Genomic DNA, 19,300 nt, shown 5'->3' with positions numbered 1-19,300 from the left:
CTGCTGAGCAGCAGCAAAACGCACACTGTGAGAAGCAGATTCACCCTCATCAACTGTGGTCTGCACCACCGTGATAAAGTCATCTTCTACTGTCACCACTGATTCAATAATGCCTTTCAGTTCAGGCAGTGCTTCCGGGCTACCCTTAGCTAGCATTTCTTCAGCAGTAAGTTTCCCAAAGTCTATTTCTGGAGGCATTTCTGATATAAGATGCTGCTTATCCTCTTCTTTTTCTTCTTGCTCTACTTCCACCTCTTCTTCCTCATGTTCTTCCCCTTTTGTGGCCCCAGCTGTCCCTTCACATGGCAGCAGCTTTTGGATTTCCATAGGTTTCACAGCTGTACCAGGAATCTTTTCGGTTCCTTCTGCAGGCTGTGGGATGCTCTCCATCTGAATCTCAGCAGGCTCTTCCTGAAGAGGCTCAGCTTTTGGAGGCAGGAGCTCCACAGAAGGCTCCTTTGCTGGTAACTGTGCAGGTGTCTCTTCCCCAGACATGGGAGGTTTTGGAGGTTCTGCTTTGATATCCTCTGATTTCAAGGATTCTCCATTCAAACCTTCTTGGGTTTGATCATGCTCTCCACTAGATTCATAAGATTCCTCTTTATCAACTGCCTCTTGATGTACCAGATCGGGCTTAGTTACTTTTTCCTTAATTTCTATTTCCGACAGTTTGGTGCTGTCCTTCACATAACTAGGCTCAGTCTTGGAAAGTACATCTGCATCCTTTGCTTCTCTGGACAAGATGGTCTGATCTTTCTGTTGAGTGTCTTTGGGTTCAGGCTCTGCTTTTTTAACAGAGGCTTTGTCCTTCCCTGAAGGGAAAGAAATAACCTCGCTGATCTTAGCATCCAACCGACTCTGATATTCTTGATCAGCTCTCCTTGCAGCCACTTCCAAATCGTGCTTTATAGCATTGTAATCTGGTTTTATTGGAGCTTCTATCTCAGCTATTTCAGGAACAACACTAAGAGTCTTCTCCTCCTTCTCCATCAACAGAGTAACAGCATCCTTTTCTATTGCTATCTCTGAAGCTGATATCCTGTCATACATGGTATCATCAGTTACATGAACTTTATCAGCCACACTTTCTTCTTTCATTTCTAAGATTGCCTCAGGTCTTGTCTTCTCTGGCTCTGCACCTTTAATGGGATAGACCTCTTTAGAGTCAACTTGATCTTCACTTTTTTCTAGCACAGTATCCAGCTTCTCTTTTTTCTCCTGCTCAAAGTCCCTTGCCAGAACGGACTCACCAGTGGCATGCTGACCCAAGTCTTTTTCACTGAGGAACTCTTCTTTTGATTTTTCAGCTGCTGCCAACTTCACTTCTATTAAAGACAGGTCGGGAGCTAAGCCGCGCCTCAGTTTTTCATCTGTGCCTTCATAAAAGGGACAGGTTTCACTCGTTAAATTCTCACTGTCCTGAACTGGAGAAGGGAGTGGGACTGTGTACTTATTAAAAACACAGTAGCCCAAGTCTTCTAGCTGACTTTCAGCTTTTAGAGTTACGTGGTTTTCATCTGTCACAGGAGGCAGGGCTGAGCTGCTGTCTTCCACAACAGTGTCAGAAGAAACTGATTTCTTTCGCGCCACCTCAGCATCTGCACTCACAGAGGCTAATCTAGATCTTGTCCCTGCTAAGTCTAACATTTCAGGCAGGTCCGGAGCCAGGACAGACCCATTTTTGTAATAATCTTTGGCCAGGAAAGGTGGTTCGGCCAAGGTCTCAGGCTGGACTTTTTCTTCTGCTGTTGCTTTTTCTTCTTCAATGTGCTCATCTTCCTCTCTACTATCAATGGGGAAGCAGGGGGCCTTCTCCAGTGCTGGTGTGGTTGCTGGCAAGTAGTCATCACCTTCATCCATACTTCCACTAGTGTTAGTTAGAATATCTGAAGCGAGGGGAGAAAGATCATGTGCACGACCAAAGCTAAATCCTAGAGCTATTGAATCCAGGCAGGACATGGGCAAGTTAATAGACATACTTCTCTGTTCAATTGCAGATCTCCCCCCAAGTCCCAGGCTCCTGCTCAGAGTTAGGTCATCTTTATTTTTACTGTGGAGTTCTCTCTTATCCCCATAGACTTTGGGGTCAATAGTGAACATTCTTTCTGTTGGGGAACTTGGTTCTTCAGATTTGTCTGGTGTAAAGCTCTGAGCCAGGGTACTGTACCCTATTTCATGAGCAGGCATGCTCTGCTGCTCATCTAATTCTGTCTGTCGTTCTTCCTCCTCTTCCTCTTTGTCTTCAGGTATTAGATGCTCTCTCTGATAAGGCTCATACACGCTCTCTTTAGTGTCACTTAGCTCATAGTAATCACTGCCTTGTTTCAGAGCATCTGCTTTGAAAGCTTCCTCTTTCAGAGCAGAGGTTTCAAAATACTTCGACATTCCCGATCGATCCTCCTCTTCTTTCATTTGATGAGGAGCTGAAACACTTGCCTTATCCTCCTTGGTATCTCTTTTAACATCTTTCTCTTGAGAAGGTTCTAGAGTAGGAGTCTTGTCAGTGGTTAAACTTGGTGCCTCAGGGACTTTCTCTGTTATTCTGGATAACTGAATGGTATCAGGGTGCTCGACTGTTTTCTCAAGGGTCAGGTCATGGCTTAACTTGGCTGGGGGTACCTGTGTGCTTGGCTGCACCTCCTTTTTCATGTCCACTGTTGCTGGGAGCCCACTTTGGTCCATTTCTTTTTCTGCTTTGGGAATATCAGGTGAGCTTTTAGCTTCATCATCCTTTTGAAAGTCTGCTTTGTCTAGGGAAAGTGTCTTAATTTCAGGTTTTGTGGTAAATCTACCATCATCTAATATTTGAGCCTCTCCTTTATCATAAAAATCATACCTTTCTTCCTCATCACTCTCATCCTTGGTCATGTCCTTTTCCTCTCCCCATGCAGGGATCTTCGGGGTGCTTGGCGTTTTCAGGCCATCTACAGTTACTGCTGAGACTTCCTGCAGAGCTAGTGTCCTGTCTCTGTGGATTTGTTCATCTTTAGTGAGGTCTTTGGCAAATAATTGGTCAGTAGGTTCCTGTTTTGTTTTGGAACTGTCTTTGAGTGGAAGCTCTTGGGAGACAGTGGGAGATGGGCCTGGGGGAAGTTCACTTTTGGCTGCTTCTGCCTTGAGTTCAGATAGCAACAGAGAACTTTCACCATGGCTGATGGCAAGACCTTGGACATCTTTAAGGTCGTCTTTAAATTTCATAGACATAACTTGGTTGGATGACGAGGGCACATCTGCAGTCCTTTCTTCTGTTTTGCTCCCTTTAGGCAGTTCAGATGACAAGTCCTTTTGTTCTTGAGAAGCAAGAGGCTTGGCAGCAGGTTCTGCAAAACTGGCTTCCCCTTTCTTTTGTGAATCAGTTTCCAAGATCTGTTCTGATAGAGGTGAAGGCATTTTTTCTTTGTCTTTGCTCTGTGAATCCTTTTTATCTATAGCCTCTGTTTTTGCTGGCTGTGGAACTAAGGCATCATGTTTAGGTTGCTCACCAGTCTTACTGTCTTTCCCAGATTCATGTTGCTTTGTGTCTAATGGTTCTGCTGTGAAAGGGCGTGCGCCCTCTTGGACACGGAATTCCATCTTCGTGGCTGCAAGTAAATCTGAAGTAGTTTGTTTGGGTTTTAAAACAAAATTATTTAAAGCACTTACAGGCAGGCAGTCGTGTGGCTTACAACATCTTGATATGAATGATGGAAAGGAGAGGGAGAAAGATGCAAACATGCAACAAAGCCATCCACCTAGAAATCTGCTTTAAAGTGTTAAATCCTAGTTTCCTTGCAGTATATGAAGTTTTATAGTGAAAAATGTGAGTTGTACACATATAAATACGTGACCACTGAAATGAGATGATTTCATGTGAATTCTTCATCTTCATCGTTTGTATACAACAGTAACATCACAAGTAACCCTCACTTTATCGGTATGCTTTGCTGGACTCTGTAGCTTCTCTTAGTTTTGCGTTAGTAAAGTTTGCAAGATTAAGTCCAATCAACAGTATCTTTGTGCATTGCTGACATTTAAAACATACACAGTTATACATTTCTGTATCTTTTTTACATTTTTCTTCTACATGCAGCCTAAACTAAAGAAATAATACATACAAAAGATTTCACAAGCGTCAGAAGAGGCTGGGTTTTTAATTGCACCAACTTTTGACAGTTACTCTTTGGCTAATGACAGAAATCTCACTGCTGTCATGAAACCAGTATGTGTAAATCAGCAACAGAGCTACTAATAGTCCCAGATCTTGAAGGTCTGGTCTTCAGAACAGCCAGCCATCTTCAGCTGTAACTGAAGTCAAAGAATACTTGGTATGGTTTCAATGACTGTAGATCAGGCCCTAATTAAGCTAATTTGAAACTAAATATGCTACTCTTATGGTTTGCCACTATATTTCCTAGTTAAGTTTTTTTTTATGTACATTCTGTTAATCATGAATAGCTTGGAAATCTTCCTATCATGGAAAATATGAAGAGACATACTGCAGAATGTGGCAGAACTTTCTGCAGTAATCTGTAGAAAAAGTTTTATGATTTTTTCCTAATGCTTGTTACAACAAGCATTGGGCTAACTCTGAATCTTCTCATAACTGATTTAAAGTTCACGGAGCCATCTTTTTGCTCTGATGAATCTGAATTTTTTAGAACAATTAGTGTCAAGGTATTGATCATTCTTTAAATAGTTACGTATATTAACATTCAGTCAAAAAAGCAACGGCCATTCCAAACTCCACAGGCAGAAAAAAAGAGAGGTCTACAACTACAGTAATTTTGATCCTTTATATTTTTACATGTGGTGATTTACTTGCAAACTCTATGAAGTATAAAAACATGGCCATTGAGCTGATGTCATCCTCCTTTCACAGAAATTAAATAGCTAGATACTGACTTTCTTTATGTATCCTACTGTGCTTCTCACTGTAGTGCAAACCAACAATACCAATGGCATCAAAACATATTCTGACTGCCGAAGGAATATGATATTCTTTAGCCGGGCCAACCAGAACACCAGGCTCCCAAATGCGGCATTTCTTAGCCACGTAGTGAATGGGTACATCACTACTCTACACAGTGTGTCCTTACACCTTGTTGCACTGGCTGAAGAGAAATACCACTAAAAGGAAAATCCTGAAGCCTAGTTCTTATGTACTGAAAGACAACTGATTGCAGTAAATATTTTATTCAGTAAGCACATCGGAACTTCACCCTGTGCACCCAATCCTAAACCTCACTATGAAGGCAAACATCCCAGTGGAAGTGATGGAGGTTTTGCCTAAGAAGGGCACTCCAGCAGGATTAAACATTTGTAATAAGGTAAGACACACAAAAAATCAGAGTTCTGGCAATGATTGAGGAGAGGAGGGATGGACTGCAATGAACAGCAAGGCTATGATATAAGAAGCGATAGCGTTAGGGAAGCTAAACCAGAATGCACTGAAGCACACGCACAAAAAAAAAAACCAAAAAACCTGCACACTGCAAATGAAAACATTTCTACAGTTTAAGCCTCTGTATGTCATAGTCAAAGTCAATAAATCTACTTTTTGAAAGAAAAGCAGATGAATCTCTGCACCAAAAAGAAAAAAATATACATAGATTAGCAATGTGACTGGCAAACACATCTGAGATGGGGGAAAAAGGCTTACGCAGAGGAATCAGCTTAGCTGCAAAGCATACTTTATCATGGCAAAGTAAAAAATCAGGAATCAGCCACAGTGGTGGGAAACCATGTTGTCATACAGCACCTATGCAATCATGTTACCTGCTACACACTCTTCAAGCATAATAACAAGAGCAGTCATACTAATAAATGGGAAGAACAGGAAATGAAACAGCCTTGGAAAGCACTGGAGAAAGCTGGAGGATTCACTGGCAGCAAACACATGCAAACCTAAGGAGGACACACCTTCCTCAGCCAAGGAAGGAGATGTGTCTTTCAGAGGCATTTCCGCCACAACGGTTACACTCTCCCTGCTGGACGCCACACTTGGCCCTCTGTCTTCACGACACACTTTGGCCTCCAAACCAGAATCCGACTGACCCTCACAGAGGCCCTTTGCCTGGTCCGAAGGCTCAGTGGGCCCATGCTCTTTCCCCAGTTGCTTCCCAGGAAGAGCGGCAGGTTTCGCTTCCACAGCCATTGGACTCTCTACTGGTTCTTCTTCTTGGGGATGGAAAAAGGAGGTGACATCAACACCAACAGTAAACACCGAGCACACAGCTCAACAGGACTGCTTTTGCATAACACTTTCAGCTCCGAACATTTTAGTTTTTACGTGTGTCAAAGGACTGCTAGTATCCAGCCCATTTTAGTCATTGCGGAACTGAATTTTCCTTAGGGAGAAAAACAAACCAAAACAAAACCCCTGTCTCCCCCAGAGAAGCATGTTTATGCTGTAAGATGAGAGCTGAAAGTGTTTTACAAATATACCTCTCCCAAAGATGACTGTGGGTCAAATATTCATTGCAAATGGAGATGGTATTGAATGATGGATGGCCCTGACAACACCAATGCATCAAAGAGCATTATTTTTCTGATAAATGTGCTGTTTAATCCAGTACAAGACATTCAATTGACGTGGAGGAAGGTATGAGGCATTAATTTCTTTCCACTGACCTTGGCAATACTGACTGCTAAATGCCAGCAAGTCAATCTATCACATGGATCCTGGATCTGACAAAATGTTGAGCCACTTCCGTAGTCTTAATATGCCCTGTGCACAGCTGATAACTAATGTGTTTGCACGAATTCAGCCAAGATTCCTACACTGAGCGGATTTATAAACAGTTTGTCCCTCAGGCTGCCTGACATCCAAGCTCTGTACGTGAAAATCACATATTTAACACAAGCACATTTTCTTATCTGTTTCCCTAGCCCCCAGGCTCCTTGTCACCAATTAAGTCAAAGAAACCAATGAGCGTGATATAACTATTTGTTCACCTGAATTTCTAGAATACATCACTTAAGCCTATGGGCTCTTAGCATCATTACAGTAGTATCAAGAGCTGTCTTTACTCAGACCATGGCAGAGGAATGGTTAGCAAAGTCTTCATTCTGTACTGTACTCCTGCCATTGCTACTCAGACAGAATACTCCTGTGCTCTGTTAGTATCCCTTCTGATAAGAAGTCAGGATTAAGTGTGAAACCTTTGATTCAAGAACATACTCAAGCAGCTGACCAGCAGCCATGCTGCAGTCAACCTGATGGACCCCCCCTTGGGTTTAAAGTGTGTCTCACGCTTAAGGACTTTGCTGAATCAGACTTAGAACAAAGTGGTTTCAAATCTAGAAGTGGTTGTATCCAGCCTCTTGGTATTAATGTAAAACCTCTTTACAAGGACTTGATTTTTCTCCAGAGACGAGCCCAGTTAAAACCATCCGCTTCAGTTATGGCCTTTAAAAACTGATTTAAGGAACACAAACACTATTTGAGGCCAAGAAAATATCACTATGTAAAGAATAACACATTATTAATAACATATAAAAATGTAATTAAGGTTAGATACTATATCTTAAATGAACAGAAGCCAGAAGATTCAGAATCAGAACTGGACTGATGCCCAGGTGTTACAGGGATATTTACACATGGGCAGGTTGTAAAAGCAGCCTGGCAGAACAGCAAGTGTCCAGCTACAAGAGGTCATGACTTGAATAACTTGCTTTACTTTTCTTTTTCCAATTTTATGTAGTTTTGTATGTGCATCCCTTTCAATTAAACAATTTTAAGGAAAGCCTCTCATTTTACTCTGAGCAATTTTAGGTATACACCTCCAGTTCCTAAGACACTTCACACAATGCCACATGATTAAAACTAATTACTCACCAAAGCAGAAAGTTATCCCTGACTTAACGAAGGAATCCTACAGACTCCCTTTGTGCAGCAGACTCTTTTACACCAAACAGACTGCTAGCTTACAGGCAGCAAGTGAGGAGGGCTGTTTCATAATGCCCACCTTTTCACTGATGTTTCCCTTTGTTTTTCCTCATAGATGTTCTGAGATCACACTTTCAGAGGTGGATGCATATGACTGAAAAGGAAGCGGCCCATGAATTAACCAATCCAGGAGCGCTGTCAGTAGAGCTGTAGGTACCCAGCTAGACTGCTCCTGTGATTTTCTGTCTCCCCTAGCTTCAGGCAGACATGCTGGCATTAAGAATTTTCAGTTATTAGCACTGATCCCTTTCTGGTGCTGCTGCAGTATTAGGGTATATTATCCTGTTAATTCTAAACAACTCTGTTTTTTTTTTTTTTAAATGACCCAGTAAGCAATTTCAGGTATACACCTCCATCTTCCCGAGACACAAACCCTGAGAGGATTCAGTACTGTTTTTAACTTCAGATCCTGTGTCCCAAGATTAAGTTAGTCAAATGCAGCGAGATGAAACGTGATTTTTTTTGCCTTGGAGAAGAATTCAGCATTCCTATTAGTCACTGAAATAGATTCTCCCTTGATTCCTCAAAAGCCATTTCACTTTTATGTAACCCCCACTGATAAAATAACAGTTACTGATGTGCTCAGGCCACAGAAAAAAGGGGTACAGGAACACAGTAAACTCTTTTTTTTTCTCTCCTTGTTTGCAGTCAGCTAACACAACGTTAACTGGGTGTATCCACAAAACAGCTGGAGATCAAACACAACCCAATACTGCCTGAAGTCACCTGTGTGTACTGGGGTAAAATTGATTTCCTTTGCCTACTGGAGAACTAAAGACAGCCACTGCTATCTTTGGTATAGATGCGGGCTTCTTCCCCACTGTGTCAACAACTGACTTACCTCCGGTAACAAACTTTTGGCTTATTTTGCACACTGCTCTTGGCAGTGATTCTCTGGCACAAACTAACTTAAGCTTCTTTTAAATTAGCTGCTCCTTTTGCTTCTGCTATAAGCCATGCCAGTAGACCAAGAGCCCCGATTTAAGCAGGGGCCATGGCTTCACTGACCCCAAAGTTGCATTCATTGCTCATGCTGCAGCTTTACTTTGAGGCGGAGAGACTCCGGAAGGGCGTCACTTCCACGTGGGGAGAAAACACACCTATGTTTCCCTCCCCAGACCAGGCACATACATAATGGAATGGATGGCAGGTGGGTACAGGGGAAGAGGAACAACATGGGACCATGCTCAGTTCACCTTCATCATGGCCCAACAAGACCTCTGTGCTCTTCACTGTGGCACTGGGATGTGCACTAGAGCCAGTCCACTCTGAGCTGAACAAAGGGTGTTCATAGTACTCCTCATCCGAATTGTAGGGCTCATCATCGGGCACAGACACTGAAATGGAGGGGGCCAGGTGTTTACGCCACTCCCTGCCAGCAGCAGGCCCACAGCCTGGGCAGTGGTGTAGCGGTCCCACCTTATCCTCCGCCCCTTCATCTACAATAGACACACACAGACAAAACTGCAGGACAGACAGACACAGAAAAGACAAGACAGGATGGACGCATGCAGCAACGCTAGCCGCTATGTCATACTGCAGAGTGGATGAAATCAGCCAGGCTACAGGTTAATGCAGGATGGTGGAATGAGGCAGCTGTGCATTTTAACATACGGGCCATGTATGTGGCATTTCCTGCAGCGTTTATGAACATTGGAAATTGGTAAATTTCAAAACTAGACACTCATTATTTAGAGGAATACATACTGTACACAAAACACACCTCACAACTTGCACTGACACTCGTATGTATTATACAGCTGACTGACTGTGTTAAAAACCTCTGAAGTATCCCAACACAGTTGTATCCCTCATAGTCATCAGGTGAAGTACGTAAAAGTGTAAATTTCAAAAAATTCCTTCAATTAAAAAGCAAACCAGCTTACACTTCAGTCAATGGTGGTTTTATTTCTCATTGTATTGATTTCAAAATTCCCCACTTTCTTTTTTCCCTGTAAATAAGTAACACTTAAACAACAAAAAAACACCCCTTCCCCAGATAGCTAGCTACCTTTTCCTGATAAAGGCCACAAAAAGCTGCTGACAGCAGTCTCTGTTAGATCTATATTTTATGCTGTTGTGTCATGCTTCTGTAGCTGAACTAGCTCCCATCTTGGTGTTTGCCAATGCTTTGGAATGACAGCTTTATTCACCTGTCACTGTAGCATCGCTGATAATCACATAATCATCTCAGGGCTATACCTGCTACTGACAGCTACAGGGAGGGGGAGTGTGGGTTTGGGTTTGCAACATAAAGAAAAATAATACAGCCCAATAAAAATGACTGGCCAACCATCTGATCCATACAAACCTTAAGGGGAGACTTGAGAGCTCGCGTAGGCTAAGGTGCCCTTCTAACCACAAATAAAGCTATGAAAAACTAAACATCTAATACTAGAGAAAGTATGTTTAAGGCCATTCTCTGTGTATGACAAGCGGCAGTTTGAACAACACTACATTCATGGGGTGCCTTTGGCAGCTGTAGTTATCCCACTGGATTTCCTACTAGCATCAAGAACAAGTCCATGCCTTGTGTCCCTGGCCTTTCTCCAGGCAATTACAATGTAAAGAGTTTCCAAAATTTTGCTCTCAGATGCAAAACACTGAGTCAAAAAGCAAGGCTTTAACACAGGCAGTGTAACAGAGATTAACCAGATCTCTGTGTGAGACCCAAAAACAAGATGGCTCATGAATGATGCTGTAACTACCATTACCCATCTTGAAAAGCAATTTTTATCTAAACCAATTCACTCTATAAGAGCTCTAAGATTCTTCATGGCAAATAACAGGAATTTTTAAGTTTCTTTCTATAGCACTCATGACAAGACAACATCTGTGTCTTTAAAAAAAGCACCCTCTGCTTTCTGCAGCAACATGGCAGCAAGTGTCCTGTAATGTAATAACATGTATTTCTCCTGCCTGGGAAAAGAATGCTATAGTATCAACCCATTCAGGTTGAATCACCCACAAAAAGGAAGAAAAATTATTCACTGATGTCAATATTAGTAGCTCCAATATATATCATCATGCTGCAAAAGGAAGATTATCCATGTTTAAGTTTCTGTGACAGCCCCGAGGCTGGCCAGGACCTAAGGTATGCTATGTGCACCTATGCACATAGACAAATACCACCAATGGGACTTAGATCAAGGGAACCGTTCTCACCATTTCTTTCAGGGCACACTGATATTTCAGTTGCTTCGCTCTTGCAGTGGAATCCAAGCGGCAGATTGAGGGGTTTACGCATGCGTAAAAGAGGTAGGTGCGGAAAGATAAGCTGGCAACCTGCCTCTGCCAAGCAGGAAGCTCTACAGAGCACCGCAATAGGAAATGCCAAACAGAGGGCTAAACCTGAGCTCCCTGCCTTTCCCTGGTACTTGAGAGCTGACAGCAAGGTTGCAGGGAAGCATCTTGATCCACTTGCAATGCAGAACTTGTGGATTTCTTCTCCATAGAAACCTCCACAAAATTCAGTGATGGATTTGAACAGGATCACGGTTTGCAAAAGGCTAGTTACAGGGGGCAAGGACACATCTCAGGGTGCAAAAGACCAGGAATCAACTGCCTCCTAAACCCAAGAAGATTCAAAACTACAACTCCTGCTTCTTTGCAGGGTGTCCTCACACTAGTCTATGTACTACTGTGGACAAGAGTGGAAAGGGTTGGCGCAGTCACCGCCTCTTTTTCTGGAACTGGGACGTTGTGGAGAAAAGAACGGAAGGTTAATACAATCAAAAGCAGAACACGGAGAAGGAGGATGTGCAAAAGGGGAGGTTCTCCTTCCAGCTGTGGGTCATATTCATCCAGGGGCCCTTCATAAGTAAAATGCATCAACAGGATTGAAGATGAAACCCCAGGACTTATCTACAGTGATGCAAACAAGGCTGAAAATTCCTTCTTTATAGGCTCCAAATGGATTCTAAGCAAGATAACACAGGCCCTGCCTCTGCTCCTTAAAATACAGGAACTGACAACAGTAAAAAATGCTTAATATATATTACTGTGATGGTTCAAAAGTGCAAAGTCTAGTATTGTTATGTCTGTGGCTATTACACATCTACATTGTTTATTTATCAGTTTCAATATTTTCAAAATTACTGCAGATAATTTAATTTACAGGCTAATGAGGTCTTTAAAGGAGGATATGCTTTTATTTTGGCAACAAGAAAAATCCTTTCTTTGTTATTTTAGTCCCTTCTAATAGTTCTTTTTCATCTTAAACCATGGGAAAAATTCCCAATGTATTCTGAAGTGCAAGATTAAAATCACGTCTCACAAAGGCTAATTCAGCTTTAGCTTCCAGGTATCTCTACAGAAAATGCCTCTGTAGAAGTAATTTTCACCATAAAGAGATCCATTTTTATAGGACATTTGGTTCCTTTCAGTTTGCAAAATATTCTTATTTGGTATATTAAGCCTAATCTGAAATGCCTATTTCAAAATGGAAGACAGTCCATCAAAGGCATGCTTCAATCTTGTAACATTTAGCAAATTTTTTACATGAAGACATTGTTGACCATTGTCAAAAGGCACAGAGCACAAAAGAAATGCCAAGTTGGCAAGAGAATATCGCATCAGCCCTGCATGACCAGATACAACTGATAAAAGGATTAGATGGTGCTAGGGAAAATTTCATTTCCTCAGCAAAATTATGTTACTATAGTTGAAATAAAAGAAATAATTTCAATAGTTATCTTACCTTCAGCAGCACTAAAAAGGGACAGGCTCATTTGAACGTTTTTCTGCAGCCAAATGAGAGAAAGAAATCTACATCCACTGACTCCTTTCTTTCATGAAATACACTTGACCCACAAACCTCTCTGTCTTTTCTACCTTTTTTTTTTTTTAATTTGTATTTGCTGCATGGCTGGCCACATCCACCTTTGTCATGTCTACAACAGTGATTTCCTTCCTCCTATGACTGAAGTAAGCTTTGGATTCAAAGCAATGCAACACACACTGACAAGTGTATTAGGAAAATGTTCCAAGAGAAGGGGGGGAAAAGGAAGCCTGAGGTAGATACACACACCAAGCACTCACCTTTTTGGCTCAACAACTGTAGAATTGGGTTAAATTCGCAAGTTGTATTTTACTGAGCAGACAAACAGACAATGTAAAGGTGCATGAGGATGGATAGCCAGATGTTTAAACCTTCAGTTCCCTATACCAAGTACAGTAAAAATGGGTCAAACCCTACAGAGGCAAACTCTTCTGAATGGGAGCTTTGCCTGAATGAAAAAGACAGGTCTAGCTCACTCAAGTCAGCAAAAAGCTCAACTTAACCACAGAAAATAAGGACCATGTCTTCTAACACAGAGCAGAACACAAGATTTTTTACTACCATTAACTATATTGAATTGATAACAGTGATATTTTGGGAAAAAGCAACATAATATACTTCTGGAGGAGTTTCTTTGAAGAAGTTCCTTCTGTTCATCAACCAACTCTACTGTGAGTTCTAGTTTCAGAGCCGGACATAAACAAGAAGCTTCCAGCAGAGTGCATTAATGACTCAGCACATCATTTCTGTCCACACTTGCCTTACAAACCTACACTTTCAGGATTTACACAGGCCATCTGCTCTGAAAAATACAGAGTTGAATCAAAACCTTGTCATGGAAAAGTCTCTTTTGACCAATGTTAAAGAAAATTATTTGAATGTTTTTAAAAACTGTGGCACTGTGTAAATCATCAAAACGTCTCCCAAACACTGACCTTTCAATCCTTGCAACCACCCCTGTGGGGTAGGGAAGTATGTGCTGTTATATTAACTCAATTCTACATGCAAGGAAAGAGAAAAACAATGATGTTAAGTGACTTGCTGAGTCATATGCACAGCTGGGAACAGCCCAGTCTGGTAGTTCATGATACTCTCGAGCTGTATAGTGTTTTGCCACCTTCTTGTGTTAATAAAACTAGCAAAATGGTTTCCATTTGCTTAGGGGGCAATCTACAACCTCCTGTCAATTAATCAATATAAGTACTTTATAAAATCCTAAAATACGTGCAAATAATACTGCTGATAGAAACAGTATGCAAAGCTAATCCTTAGCTAAGGGCAATGGAAGAACCTTGACATTGACCTGAAGCAGAAGAACAAGCCCTTTATTGTGATATGAAAAATCAAAAAGCATACACTGAACTAGTCAAGTGAACTATATATAAAAAACCAACAGTGGTAAAACCCTGGTAACAGTTCTAAAAGCCTTTCCTAATGCCCTACTAGCTTCCTTTTCAGTTAGTTTTGATTGCCATTACCTCTGGGTGATGAGTCTAGGAACTGTTGTACTATTTTTTTAAACACACAATGTGCAGATTTTTTTAAAAAAGTCCAACAATCAATTAATTAAATTCTTTATATAGGTTACTAACCACATCCAGTAGGTATTTCCAGCACAGTGGACTGACAAATGTTGTTAACACAGCCTGTAATTGCATTATCTCAAAAATGACCGCAGGATGAAACATGCCTAATTGCAGTGTCCTGATAAACTGAGAGTCAGACTATGTCAGTACATGAAATAGAAACTGTCCCCTTGCAAAATTAATAGAGGCTTTGTGTTAAAATACCAACAAAGTTTGTTCAGCAGATGATAATAAATTATTTTCATGCACTCAATAAAAAGAAAGAAAAATGCTGAAATAAAATCCAAGAAGGAAATAAATGGTCACACAAAAACGCTATTGACATGGCAAAGTTCAACTGACAGTCCCCTGGAAATTCTGAATCCAAAATCCTTCCCTTTTATCCACATGATATGGCTCAATTTTAACATATTGCTCTCTCCCTGTACTGATGGCCCTCATGCAGCAGTTGTCTTCTGTTGAACCAAGCACTGATGCACATGCTTACCATTGTGACAACTTCACTGGGCTTTAGGCCTCTGCTTAAAATTAAGCCAACACCTAAGTTCTTTGCTGGAGGGGATTTTAGGAGGAGGAAAATGCAGTGATCGTGGGCTACTGAAACTGAACGTTCACTGTGCAGAACAGTAGAAATTTGCTTTGTGAGACCAGAATTTGACTCCTGCACTCTGTGTACAGAACCCCCAGTACACGTAGGCATTGAAGCATCAATTACAGGTCGAAGACCAAAGAAATGATCCAACTCTGAATCTCCTTGCTTTCACGCATTTAAGATTCCAAAAACAAAGCTAATGGCAATTAAAAAACCCAGACAAACAAATCCTAAGAAAATAAAGATGACCCACACTGAATCATAGTTTTGGGGACCACATTGGGACAGCAGACATCTTGGCTCATATTGCATATAATAGATAAAAAGGTGAGAATCACCATCTTTCTTTTCTTTAATGTGGATGTACTTCACACATCCTGTCAGTTACCTCTGTGCATATGTGTCTACCTCATCCACGCACTGCAGCTGCCACATCCACTGCAGAGGGGGAGTTACTGATGGGGAATGCCTTATCTTTTCACATGAAGCTGCAGAAAGTATCTCCATTTTCTGTTTCCCCCCATGCTTCAGATTCATATCTCATCCCTCTGCTAACAGCTGTGCACTGCAACGTCCAGGAGACCCTTACCTTCCTCCAGAGCTCCGGTCTGCTCAGAAGCTGGCGACGGAGGCGGGGAAGGAGGCAGGTTGGCTGACTCTTCGACTGCTAGAAATCAAACAGTAAAAATGAGATACAGCAATTAATTCTAAGGAGACTGATGCTTGATACAAGCTGCAGTCAGCCTGTTCTGCCCAGCTGAGAGAATTATTCGATGGGGACTTGTGCCTCGGGGATTTTCAGATCGACCCTTTCAGAATACATGGATTTTTAAAGTTATAATAAAAGGATTTTTTTTCAGATGGTATGAATTATGTCATAGAGTACAATACAAAAATCAACTACAAAATTACCTTTTAAATCAGCATTGCCACTTAGAAAACCTTCGGTTACCCAATGCAACAACAATAAAGCACCTGAGCACGAGAGATTTTATAAATTCACACTATCAGAAACTGGGATCCATCCTCTTCAATTTACCTTGAGTACATGAACAAAAAACATTCAGCACACTTTTTTTTTTTACTTTTCTTCTGCTGAGTTCAAGGTTAATCACAGAATACATGCAAATATTGCTTGTTTAAATACAAAAGACATCAGCATAGGGAACTTTTGTCAGCCATGACATACCAGTGATTCAGCTGAGCAAGGCACAGTGAAATCTAAGATGCACTTAGACTAGGTTTTAGATCATTCCCAGTCATGAGACTAGAAGCTGAAACCAGATGATGTTTTTTCAATTATTTCCGTTCAAGTACAATGAAACCCTAACCAAACTGCTTCTTAAATGAACTCCGCATAACCTCTGCATCTGATTTCATACCAATCACTTTGAATTTTTTTCTTTAAAAACAGATCCACTACCGGGGCTTAACCAGTATTTAAAAAAAAAAAAAAGTAACAAATCTGTTTTAACAGATCTGTCTTATAAACGGCATCTCTCAACAGGCAGATCTCAGTTTCTGATTCAGGGCTTCTTCCCAAGCATAGAAAGACCAGTTTCAAAGCCCCAGCAGAATTTGCCAGGCCTCCTCCTATTGACTTCAGCGTGGTTTGGAAGAGACCCTTATGACTTGTCCTTAAGATGTGCTGTCCAGGGACAGAGTATTTCTAGCTTCATCACAATGCAATTCTACCTGCACTTATTTAACAGTCACTGACCACAGGAACTTGTAACACCTGGTGTTGCTTACTGAAGACGTACTTCTCACAGTATTTAAAATGTCTTACCTAACTAGATGGAACTGAATACCCATTTTGCCTCACCCAGGCCACAGTGAAGAAATCTGTGCTTCAATATGTATGAAGTTTTTTTTCAGAATTGGGGTTTTTCATGTAAAATTGAGTCTCTGTAAAGAAGGGAATTGCTATGCAACACGTCTCCCTGCTGCAGTTCAAAATTGGTTCAATGAAGCAAAAGACCTTAGGAACCAAATTTCCAAAGAATATTCTTAATTACTCATTGACTTTAATTCATTCCTAAGCAGGGTCCAGCTGCTGTACCAAACAAAGCAGAGTGCCTATGGGGAAAATACCACAAGGCATTATTTTGATTTGACTACACTGTGTGTGCACTCAATAGAGCTTATCCTGGGTCAGGTTTGCAGGACTTGCCCTACCTCAGGATGGGATATGGCCTTTCTCTGGCCTTTGGCATATGTGTTTTGAGCTACTGTGGAAGTTTTCTGGCCAGGAGGAAGCACTGTAGGTAGGAATGGCTGTATACTTACTTTTAAAAAAAAAAAAAAAAAATACACACACGCACGCTTACTTGTATTTCAGACAGACTTTTCACAAAGGAGCCAGCAGGAGGATGAGGGCACAGCATGGACCCATGGCAGTGGTACCATTCCCAGTCTGGACCACTGGCATTTGCTTCCACCTGGTGTAACTATCTCTCCCTCAATCTCCCGTCACCCTGCCTGGCTGCTAAAACCGTCTCCCAGCCTCAGCTGGTGTGCCCTATTCCTCTCTGCTTCCTGTGGAGATGCTCCTCCTTCATCTTTTTGAGTAGCTACTGCCCAACCAGCAAAACCTCACTTTCTTTTTATATGCCTCTCCTCTAATCTTTCCCTCTTCAGACATTAATCTTCCCCTCTCACACTGCACATGGCTGAACGCAAAGGGGCTCCGAGTGCTGCTGGGTCGCACCAAACATGACAACAAAACCATTACTGCCAATTACACTCGCAGTGCGCTGCTAAGGGGTCAGAAACCAGGCAGAGAACTGCTGTTAGAACAAACAGTGAACGAGACAGTCACAGGGCTGTCCAGAACCGGGGTAACAGGGATAACGCTATCATTACGTGGTTCCAGCATTTATTCAGTGGTGCTGCAGTTTACCCATCACCACAAGCTATGTGAATACACAGCTGTAACTGGTTTTTGTAATGTGCATACACATAACATTTGCAGACACAAGGATACTTGGAACATTCTTTGTCTCGTTTTACCTAAAGGTAGTGGTCCAGGCTGATCTTTGTGCTGGGTTTCTTTTTCCTGTTCGCCTTTCAGGACTGCTACAGCTTCAGCTGTTACTACTTGTACTATCCTCGCAGACACTTCTTCTGTGGCAGCAGCAAAGTTAGAAAAAAACAAAGAAAAGTACGCTAATGAGAACAATGTTTTAAAATTATAAAGATTAGCTTAAACAATTAAAAATGGAGGCTGACAATAAATTTTTAAAAGGTACTCTTTTTTTCCTGAAATATATGCAAATCATGAAAATTAAATAGAAGGACCAGATATTCCAAAGATGCCAGTGGAAAATGCTGAGTGTTTGTAAAAAACAGGACCGGAGCCTTTACAGTAAGGTGCACAAAGCATGATGATTAAACGCTCTTTCTTACTTCTGTTATGGACAATGTGCAGCAACTGCAAAATTTTAAGATGATTGTTTATTAACGTTCTAGAATTTTTTTTGCAGGTAATGTTTTGCAAACAGGTAGAATGGTTGGCTGAGTGAATGGTTGGCTGAGTAATGGGATTTCTTGACATTTAATATATGGAGTGAGTGACATTCTTAAATGCACTTTGGATGCTATTTCCTCCTCACGAGCACACAGTTAGTATGCATTAAAGGCACTTCCCAGACAGACATCTAAGGATATGCTGATGAGGGACTTGAAACAGAAGGGCCAAATAACATTTCTGTATGATTAAAATGTATACTTTGCCCTCCTCATCCCTTTTAAGACTGCAACACAAAGCTTTGTTTAAACAGTAGGTCTGAATGCCATGCAAAGGGACTGCAGAGGGTGACATTTGTTTGCTGGGATGGGCTCTCAGGCCCCGCTCTTGGACACAGGCCTGGCTCCCAGCCGCACGCTCTCGCTGTGCTTGGCGCAGGGAAGGGGGACAGTGCGGAGCCGGCTGAGGCACCGCATACTTGCCAGACCCGGCTGCCACGGGACCCATGCTTCGCTCTTCCCGCTGCCCGCAACATGCGGCGTGCCCGAGAGGGGCTGAGTAACCGGGTGCTCTGGTGAGCAGAGGGTGGCGGTGGGACCACTCGGGAGCAAATACTTCCAAAGTGAGAAGACATGTATCTCATGTCTGCTCTAGACCCACTCAAAGGTGCAGTGAAATGTCACCAGGCACACAACTGCACAGGGGAGTAACCAGAGAGGTTCCCCGCCCTAAGGGCCATTCAGGCACCTTGGATCTAGCAAATCAAGGTCTCAAGGGTCCTCCAGCAGAACCATCTACAAAAGAATTCAGAGGAAAAGGGTTTGTTTTCTTATCTGTGTATTAGCCCACTCTCCCTTACTCATTAATCAACATATTCCTCCCTCTCATAGCCAAACATTGGAAATAAACCTCTTCACTCCAGCTATTTCTGAGTGCTGGCTGAGAG

General features: G+C 41.9%; 1 protein-coding gene across 1 annotated transcript in view; it reads right to left on the bottom strand.

Annotated features, from left to right (window-relative positions):
* Positions 1–18,861, bottom strand: part of LOC104624905 (microtubule-associated protein 2-like) — a 32,668-nt gene extending 13,807 nt beyond the window's left edge. Inside the window, 4 exon segments of the mRNA XM_010292389.1 lie at positions 1–3,593; positions 15,475–15,552; positions 17,898–18,053; positions 18,771–18,861. Of these exon segments, the coding sequence (XP_010290691.1) occupies positions 1–3,593; positions 15,475–15,552; positions 17,898–18,053; positions 18,771–18,861 (3,918 nt within the window).
* Positions 18,862–19,300: the final 439 nt, after the last annotated feature.

Source organism: Phaethon lepturus, unplaced genomic scaffold, assembly GCF_000687285.1.
Source record: "Phaethon lepturus isolate BGI_N335 unplaced genomic scaffold, ASM68728v1 scaffold37838, whole genome shotgun sequence".
In the NCBI taxonomy this organism is placed as follows: Eukaryota; Metazoa; Chordata; class Aves; order Phaethontiformes; family Phaethontidae; genus Phaethon; species Phaethon lepturus.
This window is presented reverse-complemented; position numbering and strand designations above follow the sequence as displayed.